The following is a 20,867-nucleotide window of genomic DNA, read 5'->3' as shown; positions in this document are numbered from 1 at the left end:
TCTCGCTCGAGACTCCTCTCTCCTCTCTTCCAAATATCCGTTTCCGGCTCTCGTTATTCTCTCTCTCTCACTCTCGTCTGTCTCGCTCTCACAACTACTCACACGCAACTGACACCTCGCAAGGTTTAACCATAGCTTAACCAAGTAGCGAAAGAACCAGGGCAAGGGTCCTAATTAAAGTTAACAAAAAGGTACTCTTATCGTTCCCAATTTCTGTATATAGACGTACGTACATACACATATATATATATATTTATACATATATATGCACTGTAAATTCTACGATGGGTGCCGCGATAAGTCGCCGTTTAAACGGATCGGATAAACCGATCGCAAAGCTCGACGTTTCTGCCCCGTGTGTTTGCAAGCGTGCTCGAAGTTCGCTTCGCGAGGTCCCTCCTCACCTGTCGTATTTTCTTTTTCTTTTTTTTTTTTTGGCAATATTCGTCCCTCTCTCTCTCTCTCTGGCTCTCTCTCGTTCTCTTTCTCTCTCTCTCTCCCTCTCTCTCGTCCTCTTCCTCCCTCTCTCTCTCTCTCTCTCTCTCTGGAATGGGATTCGCACCGATCGAGCAGGGTCGGCTCGACCTGCGACGAGTCAAGCTCGAGGCCCTCCTGATAACAGGGCCTCACCTGACGGTCGCAGCATCTGGCGGCATCGCGATGCTCTCTTTGAAGAATGTCTCTCTTGGGCTTGCAAAAGCTTTTAAAGCGACCTTAGAGTTTGAAGAAACCTCGGGGTGAGCCCATGTCGAGCCGCTTGACTCGGGATCGCGGTCGAGCTTATCGGCGCCTCTGATAAGGGGTGCTCGATTCGCGCGAATCCGGCATCGCCTCTCTCGGGGTGCTCGCAATGGGTCTCGCGGACTCGCTCAGGATGTGCGTTTATGGGCTGAGGCAGTTGATGGGAACGGGAAATGAGAAATGGGGGACGTGGGGAACGAGCAGGGCCACCGGTCCGCGGTGCAGCGGGGATGGATGCACCTAGGGTACCACGTTTGTGACCGCGATCTTTCACCGGGAGAAATCGGTAGCTTCGCTTAGGGGGTAGGGACGGACGACTCGACGTGTCCTTTCATCTCGGCGAGTCGACGACTCGTCTCCTGGGAGCTCGGTCGTTACGTCGAGGCGCCACTCGCCCCGATCGCGCCGAAGTGCATCCGCGGATGCACGGAGGCGGTTCGACGTGGCTCCGCGGTACCGAGCCTGCAAGTCTTTCCGGTCGACTTTCGACCTGGTCCCGCGAATGGGGGGAAGTTAGAGCGGCTCCAAGGGCACCTGGTGCACCCGATGCACCACCGACGGGGCGATCGGCCGGGTAACTCGGAGCGACTCGCCGATTACTCCCAGGAGTCAGGGACTTCGAGCGGGGCATCTCCATCGCGGGCCCCAAAATACGCGGATAGGGTCCCTAGATACGGAACTACGTGGTGTAGTCGGATCCTCGAGCACGAGACCCTGTACAGTCGCGTAGTGCTCCAGGTACGACCCGGTGAAACCTACCGGCGGCTTCTCGGGAACCGGAAGTCGACGTTCACGATCGGGAATAGAGTGCGTTCCTCGGGACCGAGGAACCTGCTGGCGGGGCGAGGAGCGGGCTGTTCGGCCGCCCCACCCCCTCCCATGCCAGGGTGTACATACGAGAACCAACCCTTCACGACACACACCGCTTACACACAGCCGGGGTGGGCAATCTCGAGGGACCCGCCGTGGCGCGGCCCCAAGTAACCCCCTAACACCCGCGATAACGGTCTCCGGAGGGCGCGCGATGCATGTCGGAGGGACCCCGTGGGCCAGGGGTGGTCGGCGGGTGGAGGGAGGGCCCTCCGAGCGTCCCGAGAGGGGCGACCTCGCGCCGGGGGTGTCGAGGCCGCCCTGGGGCCGCTCGAGGGGCCGGCGGGGGCGCGCGAGTGAGAGCGAGAGCGAGAGCGAGCGAGCGAGAGAGAGAGAGAGAGAGAGAGAGAGAGAGAGAGAGAGAAAGAGAGAGAGAGAAAGAGTAACCCGAGGGGAGTGAAAGTGAGGGAGAGAAAGGGGGTGCGAGGAGCGATCCGCCGGCGGTCGGGAAGAAGCAGTTGAGTGATTTGTCTTGTGTTGATGTTGCAGGTTCAAAAGCCTGGCACATGCGGCTGACCTTTGACCGGGTGCCAGGCGGCTGCAACCTTCACAGGTGCAAGCTCTGCGGCAAGGTCGTGACGCACATCAGGAACCACTACCACGTCCACTTCCCCGGCAAGTTTGAGTGTCCTCTCTGTCGTGCCACGTACACGCGTAGCGACAACCTGCGCACGCACTTTAAATTCAAACACCCCGAGGCAAGAAAGATCGACCTTAACGATATAATGGCCGGCTCGTTGGCGCTCTCCGCGAGCAACGACGCGATGAACACCCTGTCCTAAGGCGGGGGCGCGTCGCGGCCGCGGCGCGTCGCGCGTGTCGGGCCGTCGCGGCGCGGCGCGTCGTGCCCCCACGGGGGGCACCGCCTCCTTCCAGGGAAATCGGTTTCGAACACCAAATCTCTAAACTAGGTTCTTCTACGCTTAAGAGCGCCGCGACACGCGGGGTCCCGCGAGACCGGGCGCACTCCCCGGCGCCCCCGGGCGCCGCGACGCCCGCCCCGGCCGCGAGGAGGGTCAACGACGACATCTACACGGTCACACACCGATATATATATATATATACACCCTCACTCAGAGAATTCAACACACGCCACACGCGACACCACACACAACACAGACACCCACACACACACATATATATATATACATACGTGGGAGCAAACGTGGTGCCAATTCCTCCCGTAGTTGCTGCCGCGTCGGCGGACTTGGCGGCCGGTATGAATATTAATTGTAAAGTTATTAATCGTAATGGGGTGGGGGGTGGGAGGGGGAGGAGAGGAGAACGCCCCGAAAGGCAGTTCCCTCCTCTAAGCAAGCAGGGTGAGTCGCGAATAGTTGTTGAGAGTGTGAGAGGAAGGGTAGCCGAGAAACCGTATATAGGAACAAGGCGAAAGATGTTTCATAGCTCGACGTTCATATTAGGAGAGAGGGCCCGATTCTCACGAACCGTTCTCCGAGGGGGTCAATAGAGCAATACCGTTAATAGATGTGTGTGTATATGTACATGTACATAAGGTGTATGAGGAGCGAACGAGCGACTGACAACGAAATCTCCGAGCGCCCTCGGCGAGGGGGGGGAGAGGGAGGATCGTCGGGATCCCCCCCCCCGCGACTCGAGGTGCGGAGGAATAAAAAATATGGGAGAGAGAGAGTGAGAGAGAGTGAGAGAAAGGGGGGACGAGGCTGGGGAGGGGCCGAGGGGGGCCTGCTACCCCCGACCGACCGCCTCTAATATGAACCTTGACTACAAGCCGTTTACTTGTTGATGAGACCTAATGTCTATAAGTGTAAAACGGAATTTAGGAGACGGGGAGGAAATCGGAGCATGTGCCCGAAGGGCGGGAGGGGGTGGGGAGGGGGATCCGCGAAACGGGGCGACCCCCGCGGATTTCGGGGGTGGGCGGGTGGGTGGGAGGCGTGCAACGATTGTACACACACACCGCGCACCGCTATTTTATACGCGGCTATGCAGCAAACAGTGGAAAAGCGATCTAGACATTCCACGATCGGGACTTAAACGCGTAGGCGAGAGAATAAGGATTTATCGTGTATCGGATGATTTATAGTATACTATATTTTATACTTTATATAATATTCTACATCGCGTTATAATATTCTACATTGGTTGGAGAGTGGTTACGTTGGAAAAGGCAATTTATCCGATAGAGTGGGGTGGTTCGTACACGCGATGTTCACGCGATGTCGTTGCACATATTGAATAATCAACATTGGTTGGGGGTGCAATCCGTTTTTTCTACGTGGAAATTTATGTATCGCATAACGACCTATACATACACTATGTATATATATGCATGTGTACACCCAGAAACGCATATATGTATATACATACATATAGATCTTATATAAATATATATATATATATATTGAGGGAAAAGAACGGAGACGGGACGATGTCGAGGACAGGTAAGAGGAGAGGCGGAACACACGGGCAGACACAGGTATATATATATATATATATACACACGTACGTAGCAGGGTCCGCTAGCTATTCAAAGAGCCAAACCAATTTTCATTGTGATCAATTAATTGATATTAGCGTCGATCTTTCTATACTTTTATTATAACCGGGGGCACTTTGCATAGTTAAGCCTAGAGGCGCGGGGGTACCGCGTCGCGGGGGGAGGGTGTGGGATGGGGGCTAAGGGGGAGGGGATGCGTGCGAATCGCGCTCGCTCGCGCTTTACACGCAGGGTTTACACACGAGAGACACACGCGGTATAACACCCTNTACCGTTTTATGATTTTATATATATGTTATCAACTGTTTGATATATCGAGAGCAATTATGTATAGGCGGCACGCTCGCGCGCGCGTAATGGCAACGCTATTTCATTATTATTTATTGGTCGGCGGATGACAATGGTCGCGTCATGGTGTGTGCACTGTAGGCCTACCCCCCTGACGGATTCGTCGGATTCGGCGCTGCTTCTTTACGTCGCTCCCTCTTTTTCTCCCCCTTTGGTTGGCCCACTAGTCGCGGCCCAAATTTCGTTACCAAATGTCCGCCCCCCCTCCCCCTTTCCACTTTTTTCGCCGCGCTTTCCAACCCTCGTTCACCCCCTTTCGGGCCGGTTCCGCGGGTTCCATCCGCCCCCGTTCTCCGATTTCCGTTCTACATTCGTCGCAAGGGTGGTCCTCGTCGGGTCCTTTTCGCGTCTCTCTCTCTCTCTCTCTCTCTCTTCTCCTCTACTACCTCCACGTTACCTCTGTCCTCCGATTTCTTATACATATTAACGCGAGATACGCGTACCCCGTGTCGCTTGGCTCGGTCTATTCCCCTCTACTTCCTCCACCCCCTGGGGAGTTCCAATTCCTCGACCCCCCATTTTCGTGAATCTTTCACGCCCCCGCACACGTACACGCCGATTCTGGTCTCCGATTCGCTCCACTCTTTGCCGAGAGCCCCGTGTTCTCTCTTTTATTTTTTATTTTTTTTTTGGTCTCGCGGCGCGTCGAAGGGGAGCACGTTTCTTTCTTTTTTTTTTCCCCTACGGTGCATTTCCGCATGTTTGTACACGAGGAGGGGGAGAGGAGAGGGGGGCTGGATTCTTCGGAGAGCAGGCTCCCCGCGGCTTTGGATCCGCGAAAATCTCCGGGAAGGTACCGGCCGCCACCTTGCGGGGCGTCTTCCCGACCGGGAAGGGGATCCGGGGTCTCGTCGATTCCCCCTGGGAAAACGGGGCGCTGCCTTTTTTCCGCGCGGATGCGCCGCGAGCGGCCGTAAGGGTGGCTTCGGGCCTGGGGAACCGGAAATCCGGGGTTGCTCGGCCGATCGGAGTCGACTCGTGGAAAGGTTGCCAGGATTTAGCGGGGCAGGGGGGACGGGGGGCGGAGAAGCGAGAATGATGGACTGACGGGCCGGGCTGACGCGCGGTCGCGGATTTCTCGGGGATTTAAATTCGGCGTACTCTCGGCTTCCTGGTTAGAGGGGTGCGCCAGAGTGCGGCCGCGAGACCGGGCTTGCATCTCGCGGCAAAGTGCAGTCGGGAGGCTGCAGTTGCATCTCGAGGGCTCTGCCTCGGTTGGACCTCCTTCCGACCCGTCTAAGCAGTCTCGCGATTCGCGCCGGTCCTCGGGAGTATACAGAAACTCGGTGGAGTTTCGCGCCAAATACACGTTTCACGTCTTATCGTAGTTTCGTAACGATCGACGAGGGAGCGGTGAATGCATAGATTTAAGGTTATTACTGGTACACATTTTACTAATAAATTTGGAGATTTTTCTACGAGGGGGACCTGTAGTTCGGATTATTCGCGAGGGCGCCCCAGCCCGGCCGGGGTGGGTTTTCGGGGTCGCGAGCGTCGGGGGTTGCAACGGGAACGCGTCGGTTCCGTGGCGCGGAACCGTGCTCCGGTGCCGGTTCCTTCCCTTTTTGTTGCCTTTTTTTTCTACCTCGGGTCAGGATTTTTCCGCAAAGGGTGCACGCGCGTTTTCCGGGCTTTTGGGGGAGGGTCGAGGCAGCGCGTGTAAGGGGGCAAGCGAGCGAGCGAGAACGAGGGGCCGGGTGGCCGGGTGCGAGAGGAGCGAAAGAGAGGGAGAGAGCGAGCCGCGCGCACGTGGGGGAGAGAGAGATAGAGAGAGAGAGACACGCTCGGCACGCGCGTTTCGTTGAATGGAGGAGGAACTCAGCCTGCTCCGGTGACGGTCAGGCTGCCAGGCTGTTACATTGAAGAACCTTTTATGAATTAAAAAAACAGAAATTACTACTACTATTACTACTACTACCTACTACTACTATTACTACTACCACTACTACTACATATAGGTATTTATATATTTACAACTGCGTGGTGTGGAGTGGAACATTGTGATATAATAGATTGGTGCTAACACCTTATTGAAATTGAGATGAATTTAACGAAAGGAAGAAAGAAAGAAAAAAAACATGTGAAATCGTGCAATATTGCGATAGTAACGGAGCGAGGGGGCGTCCCTGGGGGGACGCCGTCGAGCCGCACCGGGTGGGCCGATCGCGCCTGCGCACTGTCGACGTCGACTTAGGTTAGGTTAGATCCGAGCGCGAGTAGGGCACCGACGCCACCGCGAGAGGGCCGGAGTGCAAGAGAGAGAGAGAGAGAGAAAGAGAGAACGAGAGAGAGAGAGAGAGAGAGACCGAGCGACCGAGCGAGTGCGTGCGGAGAAAGAAACCAAGGCTGTGCAAGAGAACATTATGAGTGTAGTTAAATAGGGGTAGGTGTTACCTAGGGGTTAGGCTTAGCTGATATAGGTGGTAAGAGGGGGCACGTTCATCGACGTTTCGTTCCGACGCGCGCGCGAGTCCCGCCGGGGTCCGACCCCTCGCTCCCTGTACATTATTAAACTAAATGAAGTACTACTATTAATATCTCTTTATATTATAATATATATAAATAAGTGTATATATATGTATATACGTATATACATATATATGCATGCACGCATATACGAAGGTACGAATTCTTCGCGGTACGGGCGGAAGGTCGTGGGCTCGTGCGCACGCGCGTACCGGGGACGCGTTCGGTACTTCCGTCTCTTGGGGGGACGTCGTTCGTCACGGGATTTATATATTTTCCCACGGGAGGTAGCGCGTTCTTCTCTTCTACTTCGTCTTCTCCTTCAACTCCCTGCCTCCTCTCCGCGGGCGGGGACGAACCGCGAGCCTCGACGGACGGTCGTCGCGACGCCGAACGGCAACCGCGTCGACGCGTCGACTTCGTCCCCCCCGTGGAATATCTTGGTCCGTTTCGCCCCGCGCGATTTTTCCCGCGTCCGGCGCGTTCTCGCCGTTTTTTCGTCCTGGTTTTTTTCCTCTCCCCTCTCCCTCCCTCTTCGCGAGTCCGTTCTCGCTTCCTTTCGTTGCGTCTCCTTTTAGCGCATCGCTCGGTCCCCACATGCTTTTCGGCCAGTGCAGTTTCTCCCGCTGGATTTGCGGATATATTAATTAAATATATATATTTACACGGACACATGGATACACACCCGTACACACGCAAACACATACACACACGAGAGAATATGGCGGTATTATAATTGTACAGTGTCGGAGCGGTGGCGTTGTCGACGACTATCGCTGCGATATCTCGAAATCGTTTCAATTGCCCGTAATTGTGTACAGGAGGGTGGGAGGGGAGCGGAGGGCGAGGGCCGACGACGGCGGGAGGGACGCGAGGACGCCGACGTCGACGTAGACGTCGACGGCGTCGCCCTCGCCGGGCCCGTCCTCGTCGGCCGCCGACGCTGTGGCGTCGTTAAACTATACATAAATCATTGTGTAACTTCGGCTCGAAACGTACAATAGGCACACACTCTCTTCTGACCAGGCAGTTTAAAAGGAGGAATAAAAAGGAAAGCATCGAGAGAGAGAGAGAGAGAGAGAGAAAGAGAAAGAGAAAGTGAGAGAGGGAAAGAGTGTGGGGGAGGGGAGGAGAAAAATGAAAAAACAAAAACGCTAACGACTAAGGAGGTAACCACAATTTTATTACGAGAAAGAGGAAAGAAATTATTCTTACTACCTTTATTATATTACGATTATTCTTATCCTTATGATTATATTCTAACCTAAAGGCAGAGTCTTTACGATTATTATTGCAGTTGTACGACATTAATTCTAGTGTAGATAATACGGAACGGAGAGAAGATATAAACACAAACCGCGAGAGGAAAGGATAAAAAAAAAATAAGATGAATTAATCACATGTGCATTTAATGTATTTCTTACTAATTTTTTGATTAAACATAATTGTGTGTTAACCGACCGTTTACGCTTCTCTTTTCCAGATCTTCCGCCACTCCGCTATAAAAGAGCGCGCGCCTTTATCGGGGCGCCGATAGCTCTCGCGCCTCGGTATCGGGAATATCGAGCCCTCTTCGCGGGTGGTCCCGGCGTTTTTTTCGGCCCCAATTTATTCTCGCCCGTTTTCCCACTTCCCGTCCGTCCGGTCGTCGCGCCGCGCCGCGCCCTTGGCGCGGATTTCGGATTCCGGGAGGTTTCTAGGCGCCGCGACGCCGGGACGAGGCGTCGCGGCTCGTGAAAGTGCGTGCAGAGTGGTTTTTGAGAGCGAGCCCGGCGGTGCGTCGAGGCCGAGGGTTGCAACAAGTGGCAGCGCGACCTGGCCTGATTCCCGTTCCGGCTCGCATCGATCGCCGAAGTCGCGGGCCGAAAGAAAGGCACGAGGAGCGTCATTCAGCCGGCGGCCGAGGAAGAGGCAGGGAGGAGGAGAGAGGGGCCGAATCTCCCCGAGGGAGAGAGACGGCGCAGCTGCCGGAGGCCTCGCGGCGTCGGGACGCGCCCCGAAGGGTCGCATCCCCGGGGCTGCGGCCCGGAGGGTGTCGCCCCAAAGCGTCACCCGGAGAGAAAGGGAGCTCCTCTCGGGACGGACCCTCCGTCCGTCGACCTTTCCCGAGGGTCCCCACGTGGGGTGCGCTCCCCCTGGCGGGCCCAGAGGGGTCGCGGGAACGGGGCAGCAGGGCTCCCGGAGCCGAAGAGAGGGCGCGAGGGCGTAGCGCTCGGTAGAGTCCCGCGCCAAGACCCACCGTACCTAGATCCGGGTAGTGTTAGGGAGAACGAGTGAGAGCGAGAGCGGGAGAAAATGAGAGAGACCGGGATTCGCACGCGACCAGCGCCACAGTGCTCGTCCGGGCCCATCGATGTGACCCCCTGACCCTTCTCGTTTCTGTTGTTGCAGAGCTGAAAAACTGGCGGATCTCTCAGATTTTCGAGAGAGCCAGTCTCGCGGACGAGCGGAGAAGGTGCTCCTTGTGCGGCAAGGTCGTCACGAACGTCCGCAATCACTATTACGTCCACTTCCCGGGCAAGTACGCCTGCCCGTTCTGCCCGGCCGTCTACACGCGCAGCGACACCTTGCTCACGCACACGAGGACCAAGCACGCGTACGCGCAGTAGCGCGAAGGGGATCGGCGGCCCTGCCATCGGTTGAGATAGGGGGAGCCACCCTACGACGAGCCGGCGTCGCGGCGCTCCAGACATCCCGGACTCGTTTCATGGGCAGACGTCGACCTGGTCGAGAGGGACTCCCGAAATCCCGGCGATTCGCTCCCGATTCGGGAGACTCGTGGCATCCCGCCTATTCCGCCCGCCGGCGCGCCGGGCATCCCCGTGGACGCCAAGAGGCGTCCCGACGCGACTGAGACGCCCTTCGCCGAGGGAGATCCTCCTGGAATCTTTGCATCCTAGACTCGAAGACGCCAGGGGTGCTGTGCGGTTGGTTGCATCCGCGGAAGATCGAATCCGCTCGCGACTGGACCCGCCCCATTCTGCGACCGATGCACCCTAAGTCTCGCCCGTTCTCTCGATATTTCACTCCGGGGAAACGAAAACGTCATCTGGGCGTCCCGACGCGACAGGGACGAGGCGCATAGGAGGAAGTCCTCCGGGAATCTTCGCAACTTAAAATCGGAGACACCGGAGGCACGAGCCATTTTCGCATCTGCGGGACATTGGATCGGATGGACTGGACCCGCCATTGTATCATCGATCATGTTTGATATCTCCGAAGCCCTCTCGCCGGATTTCTCGATATTTAATTGAAAGATAAGGAAGACGCTGAAATTTTGATACACGCCATGGAGAGGAGGTTTGGGCCGCAGGAAATCGAGGAACCGTCGTAACGTCTCGAGGCGGTCGCGGTTTCGCCGATTCGCCGTTTCCAGGGATAACTTTTCCTTCCGGGACCGAAGAGCTGGTCCAGAAACCTCGCCATGGAGCCGCCCCTCCTCTGGCTTGCGCAAATAGAGTTAGGGCCGTCAGCAGGTTTCGAGTTCTGGGAGGGAACGTGTAGCGGCGCATAAAATCGGGAACGCTCGCTTAACGCTGACGCGAACGTACCCTCTCGTTAGCGCAACGCCGTTAATCTTTCCGCCGACCTTCGCGCGGAAGCGAAGGCGCGATAACGCGGTTATCGGCCCGCCGGCGCGCGGGACGGCCGCGCCGGTTCGGCCGGAGCCTCTGGATGGCGCTCGCCCGGACGAAGGAGAAAGAACTACGAAAAGATCCACCCACGGGTCTTCGACGAGGTCTTCGATCGAACTCGAAGAAGAAGAGGGAGAGAAAACACCAAAGACGCGACGACGAAGTCGTATAGTATCTAGAGATTAGTATCCTAGAGCAGTAAGTTTTAATTGGACCCAGGGGAACCCGGGGTTATGGGTCAGAGGGCATCGGGATGCCCCAGGATACTTCCATTGCCCCAGGGCAGCTGCGAGTCCAAGTCTGGTATAGTCTCTTCAGGGTAACCGGCCAAAGTCCCGAGTGGAGGATCTCGATACGGTTCTCCAGGACTTTTCTTCTTTTTTTTTTTCCTTTTCATGGGTAACTAGGAAGATTCCTTTCCACCGACTCGAGGTGGCTCAAATCGATGAGTCCTCACTAGATGTCGATCCCGAGTCCAGGATAACTCGTGGTGGGTGTCACGTGCCAAAGTGTAGAGACCGAAGCGACGCCATGTACGGTTAGAGGGATGTAACGAAGTAATAAATGCCGATGTGAAGGGGTACTCGAAGAGTGGTCTTTCCTGGCGGAGGATTAACCTTGGTCCCCCGTGCCGGTTCTCGCGGATTTTCGCGCGCCGTCCCGGCGCTGCGGCGAGTTTGCGCGCGGATTTTCGGCCGCGCGCCCTCGTTTCCGGAACCCGACTCGTGTGCTAGACGTGTGCAAGAGAGAAAGCTCGTCGCCTCGCAAGAACCGCCGGATCGAGTTTCGCGTTTCCGTATCTTCTCTCGCGTCTCTCTTTCGCTCCTACTCTGTCCTCGTTTTTCCGCCTTTAAGCGCCTTTCGTTTTCATCTGCTTCAGCTACACGTGACTGTAACCGACCACCTTACTCAGCTCGACGATTCTCCTCCCGTTCGGCAAGTCTTTCACCTGGCCACCTTAATCCCGTATCCTCGTTACCTCCTTTTCCGAGGAATGACGCCGTGTCCGCGCACCTGCACGGAGAGAAATCGCCGGGTTTCGCGACGGCCGCCGTGCCGGTTCTGCCGCCTGCCCGGGTCTCCGGAAATATCCACGATCTTAAATAAACGGTCGCCGTTTTTACAGTGCTCTTGCCGAATTTCAGGATTTTTATCCCGGTCCCAAAATTCGTCGAGTCCGATCGGAGTGAGCTTTTTACTCGTACACGTGGCCACGCTCTGTCGATCGGGCTCGATCGGATGCAAAGTGTGGCCGCGTCCACGAGGATCAATCCTTCTCGATCGGAGCCGTTGCGGCGTGGCGGGAACCTCGACGCGCCGTAAACCAAATCTATCTTTCCGTCCGACAGCGGGCGTAGTCGCGGCGGTGGAAACGCGATAGGCGGATTACCGATTAGCGGAAACGCAACGGCCCCGGAAGGTTTCTCTCCTTGCGGATCCCTGTCCCGGGGGTGCGTGTGCAGCTGCGAGAGCGAGAGTGGTGACGATGTGCGAGTGGGTGGCTGTCGGTCGTGTTTGCGACTCGCGGTGCACGCTTTGCGTGGATGGTTCAGGATCGATCGAGCCCCTGACCCCCCCAGGCGAGAAAAGAGTACGAAGGATTTGGGTTTGCAGGTTCGATGTCGTCGGTGCCGGTCGGGCGCTCATATACCCAGATGTTCAGCGTGTCCCCGTGGAGCAAGCCGCTCCAATGGAGGTGCCACGAATGCGGCAAACAGGTGACCAATCGTTGGCACCACTTCCACATCCACAATCCGGAGCGATCGCTGTGTCCCTATTGTCCGGCGAATTACAGCAGAATCGACACGCTGCGCTCGCACATTCGCAACAAACACGGGCCTCTGCTCTTCCTATCGCACGAGGGCGCCTTGTAGGGGAAGGGAAACCTCGTCGACGTCCCGGAGGCCAGCGGACCGAGACCTCGACGAGGCTCCTCGACCATCCCGAGGGAGCGATGCCGCGATCGCCGGCTATGGGACCCCAAGAGGATCGAGTCCTCTTCTCTAGGGAAACCGCACTAGCCGGTCCAGGACCGGTCCCCGACCACCCGATACCACCGACACCCCTCCGACGCCGCCACCCTCTGCTGAACGGATCCAGGCGCGTGCACCTCTCCGCTGGCGTTCCGCGCCTCTTTCGTGCCTCCGAATCTATCCATCACCGGGGTCCACTGCCGATGCCGCGTCCGAATTTCGGGGATTTTAGGCTCGAGCCCATCTTGGACGAATGTGTGTCGGGGTACTTTGTAGACCTAGGAAGTGGACCTCGCATATCTTACGTGGAAAGTCGGTGTAAATGGCTACTGAGCCATGGTTCACGGTGCAACGGACGAAGCCCCGATTTTTATACGGGAGGATGTTGCTGGACGGGTCCGAAAGATATTTCCGGTCTCTTGGAGAACCAACGGACGCAATGGCACGAGGAAGGCGCGGAACGGCGGCGCGAAGTGAACGTCAACTTCAGCGAGGGGGTCCTCTACGCGCACCTGCCGGATCCACCGGTAACTCACGGTTTTAGTCCTAGGGGAACGTGATTTGCCCCGATTATTCTGCGGATAGCCGAAATGCTCGGCGTAGGCTTCCCTCTACTCTGAGATCGGTTAATCGTGCCCGTTACGATGCGAGATATTAACCTTTATTAAACAGAAGATCTCTACCGACAACGAGGGAACTCGTTCGCGTGCAATTTTCACGGTGCATCGAATTAACCTACACCGCTTTCTTCGGGTGCATCCGTAGGGATGAGAAAGGCAGGAAAACTCGGACATGTCGCCGGGAAAAAGGGGGTTAAACTCCGCATCGTAACGGACACACTTAGCCTATGTACTGCACCCTGAATGTGTCACGTAATCTGCACCCTAGGGGCACATCGAGTCCACGTGATAGCTCGCAATTTGCATTTGTATGATATTCACGGAGGTAACGAGAGCAGCCGATAACTCGGGGGAGACCGGCACCCCCGAGTCCGCAATCTTCGTTAGTCCTAAGGTGCAGTATATGGGGTGGATCTTTACCGCCCCGACCTCAAAGGGTTGAGTCGAGATGCGACGAGGAAGAGGGAACAAATCTCAGGCGCTTCGCGGTCTAACGGCGGAGGTGCGACAACGAGGCCGAGAAGTGCATCCACGGTGCACTAGAAGTGCATCGGACGTGCATACCAATTTTATCGACGCTCCACGAGTCGTTTTTTTAAACCCCTCGCGTCCAGTCCAGGGTTCTCGAGTCGGCGTTGTCGCTCGTCGGTCCGATTCCCTTGTTGACAGTATTGCGCGATTGCGTTGCCAATTAATATTGTATATAATACGTGGGAGAGTGAGGGAGAGAATGTGAGGGAGAGAGGGTGCGAGAACGATGATTGGAGTGTTCGTATCGGGAGCGGCCACCTGCGAGCGCCGATCAGCTGATCGCTGCAATCGTCTTCGAAGCGCGGACACTTCGTTCGGAATTAAGTGAACGAGTATTGATCGGCGTTAACCCTTCGTCTGCGTCACTCGTTTCCGCATCGGCTCGAGCTAAAGCTTTCCGTGATTCGAGGCTCGTCCCAGAAATCGACAGTCCGCGGCTCGCCGATATAAATATGGACTTATCTATTTAGGAATGCAACCTGGCTGACACTTCCATCTCGTTGCATCGCGTCTTGTCGCGTCATATTTCCAGATATGTGCCGTCGAGGTGTCCAATCGACGCGGATTTAAAATTTCACCGATGGGAATTGTCGTTTCTGGTTAAATAGCGCGGCTCGATGTCTGCCAATTTTCCGCTCCGCGTATGACGGATGCTGGGGACGATTTTCGCGGAGATTACCGAAGATTCTTCTTTTTTTCGCATTTTTTTTTTTTTTCTCTTCTAAGGTCTGGACATGGTTTGCCTTCGCAGCTGCCGCGCGAAGGCACTTCTTTTCCTGTTTTACGTCCACGGGACGAAGGACTATTTCCAGCGGTGATGTAACGCCCGGTTGGCCGAGAGCAATAATAGTTGCATCTTGTGACACCGCGGTGCAAGCGGCGATGGAAGTGCACGGGACCGTCATTGGCTTTCTAAGAGTTCTAACGCAATAAGGGAAACTATTCATAAAATCATTTCCAAGTTATTATATTTTTTATTGGATTTTTTATCGGTTCGATCGGTGCTTCGTCTTCATCGAGTCCATCCGTGGGTACGATCATTTGCGAGAAATTGCACGAATTGCAAATTTGGATAAAATTCGAGATAGAGAGAGATACGGCGCGGTTTGGGCGGAAAACTCGAGATGCGGTTTCATTTTATACCGTGGGGAAAATTTTGGCAAAAATCATCGACGCAGACGAGACTTCCGGCCTACCCGGCGAGGATCGAGGAGGAGGAGAGGAGCTCTTCGTCCTCGTTGACGATCGCAAAGGCGCTCTTCCGGTCCTCGCAGGATGCCCTCCCTGGGGAAATCTCCTCGCGAGATATTTCTCCGAGTAACCCTAACATTTCTCTTTGGACCAAGTACTCTTTGTGTGATTCGTGACAAGTAGTCCTCGCGCTGGGGGCCCGTGCGACAGAAGGGACGCGGCTCGACTTTAACCACGTAGAGATTAAGACGCGGTTAACGCGGACCTGGGGACGTCGGTCCCTGGACGAAGGTCCAGCCATCGAAGGAGGAACTTCCGGCTCGATCCGACTGGATCGACAAAACGGAAACGGCGGTCCCGATGCGCCAGTGATAAGCAAATGCGAGATCGAGATCAAGGCTACCACGATCTTGGTCTTGATCTTGCACTCTCGAGTCTTGAACTTGGTATTGCAATTATGGTCGAGTCTTGCACTTTTTGCGAGACCAAGGCCGAACCGATTTTGCTTATCACCTCTTAACGATGAGCAAACGCATGGTCGAGGCCACGAGGGTCTTGATCTTGATCTTGATCTTGGACTTGCGTATTCGAGTCCAGGTGCCTTGCACTTTTTGCAAGACTGCCAGGCGAAGACGAATTTGCTCATCGCTTTCGTGCGCGGCCTGCATGGGAACCCTGACCTTCCATTACTTCCTGTCTCGTAAGCTCGGTCGTTTATACTCGTATCGAAGAATAGGAAAGAATGTAAATTGTCGTTCGCACTGAATCATGGAGTCGTTTCGGGACTCATCGACGACGGGATGCGGCAGCCGCACATCGATGCTCCGGATGGACGGATGCGCCGAGGAGGCCCCTGACAGTCGTCGCCGTTTCCTTCGAGGTCGCCGATTTTCGGTCCGGATCGATCGCTCCGGACACGCAACCGTCCTCGAGAGCGAAATTGCGGAGCATCGGAAGCCAAAGGATGACGTGCGGTTTTCGCACACGCGTGTCAGATCGGTTATGTAAATAGTCATTTTCTGGGTACAAGGCGATAACGGTTGTCGCGGCGAAGAAGAACGAAACCTCGTCTCTGGGAATTTCTCATCTCTCCTATTCGACCGATACCCCTCGCAGCCTCCTTATCACGAGGGCTGTGTTTATTCCTACGGGAATATATTTATACAAAAATGCTCCCCGTGATAACGAAGTGGTAGGGAAGCGGACCCTCTATTCGGGATATTCATATAAATTATATTCCACGCGGACACCCACGAAGTATTCGGTTTGGAGAACTCCGAAAAAAGATTCTCGGATGTCTCGTCCGCCCACCGAAAAGGTTACGTGGCCGGTTAATTTTACCGCGTCTCGAAATGTCGATTTAACAAATCCGATCCCCTGGTTATCGATCGAACGCGACCTCACTCGGTTGGGTGGATCAAGGAATTAAACGGGCAGTTGTCATTCATTTGGCGGGGTCTTTAACGGAAGTGGTTTAATATTTATTAATTTTTTCCTCTTCCGGTGGACTTTCGCATTTTTTTGCGGAACTTTCCGCCGACGAGGCTTCTTCGTCGCGAGGGCCGCGACTCCACGATTGGAGGCTCTCGACATCGGTTCTCAGCGCACTTGATGTAATTATAAATATCGATATCAGAATGTCACTCTCGTGTCTCTCGATGGTACTTAAAGGAGCCCGCGAGGCCTCGCCTTCCCGGGCGACATATTGCAGATGTAATCCGACTTAACGCTGTCTCTCGACTCGCATCTCGCGCGCGCGGTTTCCGCGCGCGTCTCGCGGCGATTCCGCGGCTTATCGGCCGGCCAATAAACGCAGATACCGGCTCGAGCGAGCTAGTCGGCGCCGACGCCGCGACGCCCGGTTGCGTAACGAATCTTCGTTTATATGATGTATTTTTGTGAACAGTATTGGGAGTGCCGCTGCTGTACAGTTATTACGATGAATGTACTACCGATGTACCTATAATGTATATAGATATATTTAATTAAAGTCTATGTGAATTTGTGTACGTCCGCCCCGTTCGCGAGGGACGCGGTCGCTGATGGCCAAGACTTAGGGTTAAACGAACGTTGACGAAGCAAGGAAGACCACCCAAATGTAGAGGCTAGGGATGGGATCCGATCGAGCGTTTCTTCCGGATCTTCGAGGAAAATCCTAGTTCTTTGGAAACGCAGAGTCCCAAGGGGTTTGCGTCTCGGACTCGTTAAAAAAAAATTGGACTAGTTTTCGGCCCCGATTTTTTTTCCCTTTTTTTTTTCAAACACTTTTCGGGGGTTAAGTACCTCGATCCGTGATCGATTCCATCCCTATGGAGACTTTCTTATAAGGGTCCAGTTGTAAGATTGCTTTCGCCGCCGGAAATAGTGAATTTTGAGAAATTTGAGGTGGGAACGACTCGGGGTAGATTTCGAACGGATCGCAGACAGATGCTCGCCAGTAGGAATGAAGTATTGTCAATGGCGTATTTGTGTTACGTGTGACTATATTCGTAAATATAAACGGCACACCTGTGGTTTTCCAGTGTTTAAATGATTTATCGATCGCTGCAAAGGATCGATCCGTCGATCGGTTCCCACCGTAGCTCGTAACGTCCTTTCGCCGCAATTTTTGTCCATGACTTTTCAGGCCACGAGGTCGAAGTTATCCGTCGAGATGTGAAATTTCCTATGCGTTGATTCGCTAATTATTTATACCGCTCCGATATGTGGCCGTTAATGACGCAGGTAGGTACGCTCTGAAAATTGGTATCGGGATTAGTTTGTCGTCGGAATACGGCGGCGATAAATTGGCTCCACTCTCATGATTGGACTCTTATTAGAGGGTTTCCACGACGGTAGATCCGCCTTGTTATTTTTCCCGTACAGCCTAATAAACATTGTTCCCATTTTCCTTTCGGTTAGACCGAGCTTAGATAAAAGTTCCGGGAAACTTCCTCGCCTCTCCCCCGCTACCTTAACAGCGTACTTAATTTTCTAACGAAATACCCTGCAGCGTGGTACGTAGAAAATGGCTTCCCCGTTCATTCGTCCGACCTAAGGTGAAGTGAAACACGTCGAGGAACTTGATCAACGTCGATACAGAAGATTTTTCTAAACGCCTACGTTGCCGACGTTCGTTTTTATATTGACAGTTATATCGAATTATATTGGGTATTGTACCAAATAACATACTCTACCTGTCGTTTTCGTACAATAATTGACTGCAGAGGAACCCCCTGCGCCATCTGTGATTTTCAGGTCAATTAAATTTTCACTCCGAGACCTCGTATTCCCATCGTTTTGGCATAGAAGCGCATACAACACTTTTTTTGCCTTCATCCCGTTCAAATGCGAGTTTATCGATTACCAAAGTGTTCTAAATTGTCGTAAAATTGTCCTGACCCTTTCGATTCTCATATCAGAGCCTTCGATAATTGTATATTCATCGAAATATGAGAGCTCGACGCCATTTTGGTTCTGGTCTGGGCTGATTTAAAAAATTGTAAAAAAATCCAAATTTTGAACGTGTCAGGACAATTTTTAGACGATCAGGAGTGATGTGTCAGTTTCGGACAGTTTGGTCGGATACCCTTAAAAAATAGTATTGTATTCGAATCGACTGATTTGAAAGGGGTTTCACTTCACCTTAACGTCTTCACGGTGCATAAACAATGTGCGACAATCACGCCGTAGATGATCCGATTTTCGTTCCTCCTGCATCGCCGAAGCGCTAAGAATTCACATAACCTCCTATATGCGTACGTGGAAGGCGTTGCGTAATCCCCGCAGTGTGGGCAAAAGAAATACGAAGTAATTCGCAGGAGTCGTACATGTGTCTCGCCTTTGAAATTCTAAGTTACTTACCGCCGAATCGCGGCGAAACGTCGGAGTAGCTATTTATCGAGTGTCCTGTACAGTACATACATCACGGGCTCTACGGCGTTTCGAGTTGTTTAAACGATCTTGTCGCGAGCCTCCGTTTCTGCCATTCGCTCGAATCCTTTACGTCTCTGTCGATATGCTGTTAAAATACGCCGCACACCGGTCGCATATCGTTAAATCGATGTTAATAAAAAACGCCACGCTTTACGTAATATAATTTAATTATGCGCGTACACGAATCGACACCTAACTCGACCTAGGATATGAAGGGAAGGATTACTTTGCGAGTCGTCGCCCGAGAGCGGATCCTTCGATTAATTTAAACGTAGATCTCGATGTCGGCTAACGAGGAATTCCCTTGCAAATTGGATTCCCTGGAATGCAGCCGAGCATCGCGCTGACCATTCTTTTTCTCCCGTCGAGGAGTCGTGCGGCGCGCTCGCGAGTAACTCTTCCCTCGGAGAATGTGTGCAAGAGGCAAGTTTAGTTTACGCAATGCATCCGCATGTTTTCAGAAATGTCGATATCAGACCCACCGCGCAGGGAGTCGCAAAAGTTGGCGCGAGCCGCGCTCCTAGTTCAGGGAAATAAATAAATGACTCGCTGATTATTCGTCGTACCCGCGGACGGAGTCTTCGTTCTAATTTTGGAGGACACTTACCAGGAGATTGGGCTCCGATATTTTTTAACACCCGACCTGTAAATAAGCCACCGTCAGGAAGTTAATTAATTAAGCTTAGGTTGAGATGTGAAAATGCGACACCGAGTCAGTGCTTCTTTTAAAGGGAACCCTTAACGAAACTTCATGTCCAGGTGTAACGCAATGAAATAAATGAAAATGGCACGACATCGTAAGACGGAGGTATTCGGCTTTTATTTCAAAGGGTTTCACTGGGGGATCTCCCCGTCGTAGAAATAGAATTTAATACGCCAACAGGTCTTCATCGTGACGGCAGGAAGACTTTCCTCCCACCGTGAGAAATTCTCAAGGAAAAACTGGAACTCCTGCGCGTTGCGCAACTCCTGGAAAAAAAATCCTGCGACGACGCGATGCATGAAACGGCGTCCCGAAATTTGGAGAAAGAAGGACGAACGTCGTTCCTCCTTCTCGTCTCCGAGTATCTGTTAATTAATTTCGATCGTTACGAGCCGAGATAAGGCGCTATCGAGTCCGTGCTCCCGATAGGCAGCCCGGAGAACCTTTCCGTTGCTCTACCTCAAGTTAGCAGCGGCTCGACCAGGCGGCAACGACTTACGTAACGACTCTTGGATGACGATTCAGATACCGGTATCAGTGGAGGAAAACTGATACAAGAATCCTCTCCTTGTGGTACCCAATGACAGCCCGAGTCCTGCCCTCCCCCCTCCGAGTAACCAGCGCGACTCTTCGAGATCTATTCTTTCCATTTAACGCTCCTTGATCCCAGTATCGATCTCCATATACCGCGTGATAAGGACCCGCCATTACTTAACGAGCAATCCCGAAGAGCACTAAAAAATCACACTCAAACGGTTACGCAATTAAGATCTAAAGTCAAAGTTGACTACAAAGTCTATGCGATTATTCAAGGCCTCCTACGGAGAAATAAAATCTCCCATCAATTTAATCATTTTCAGATCGATCATATTACCCTAAGGCTCGTATTTATATCGACCTTACAATTTACTTCTGTACGCGATGTACATGATTATTCGGAGCCTTTCCCGAAGAAATAAATAATCCTCCTCTCAATTTGACGGTATTTTGAGATTGCTGAAAGATATTTTATTCAGGTTTATATATATATATATATATACGTAGATCGTGCAATTTATTTCTGCACGCGATTTATCGCCTCCCACAGACGAAACAGGCTCCTTTGTATTGAAATTCAATCGAATTCCGAGGTATTTGGGATTGGTAAAACATTTTGTTTAGTCGGCTCCCCTGCGCATAGATCGTGTAATTTAGTTCTGCACGTGCAGGCGATTTGGCGGTACCGGAGATGAGGTGGGAGAAAGAAGGCCTGGTAACCGTCCAGCCCCTCTGCCTCAGCCCCCTCGACGGATCGATCATGCCATCTCGCTTGCGAGGCGCCCACGAGCGGAGCCGCCTGGCGGCGCTCTCGCGGGAACCGCGACGAGGGCGCCATTTGTAGGCGGCGGCGAG

General features: G+C 53.5%; 1 protein-coding gene across 4 annotated transcripts in view; it reads left to right on the top strand.

The window, feature by feature from the left end:
- The window catches only part of LOC105701219 (sex determination protein fruitless), a 31,913-nt gene extending 19,410 nt beyond the window's left edge, over positions 1–12,503 (top strand). The window contains exon 5 of one of the 4 annotated variants that reach the window (XM_012427777.2): positions 12,157–12,503. In XM_012427777.2, coding sequence (XP_012283200.1) covers positions 12,157–12,416 — 260 coding nt within the window. In that variant the 3' untranslated portion in view covers positions 12,417–12,503. Of the gene's footprint in view, positions 1–2,100; positions 2,394–9,298; positions 11,112–12,156 lie in introns of those variants that run through there. The other 3 variants (XM_012427778.2, XM_012427775.2, XM_012427776.2) reach the window with 3 other exon arrangements.
- The last annotated feature ends 8,364 nt before the right edge of the window (positions 12,504–20,867 follow it).

This window comes from Orussus abietinus, unplaced genomic scaffold, assembly GCF_000612105.2.
Source record: "Orussus abietinus isolate OABI.00-Male unplaced genomic scaffold, Oabi_2.0 scaffold5, whole genome shotgun sequence".
In the NCBI taxonomy this organism is placed as follows: Eukaryota; Metazoa; Arthropoda; class Insecta; order Hymenoptera; family Orussidae; genus Orussus; species Orussus abietinus.
Note: the sequence above shows the minus strand (reverse complement) of the source record. Positions and strands in the feature narration are given on the sequence as shown.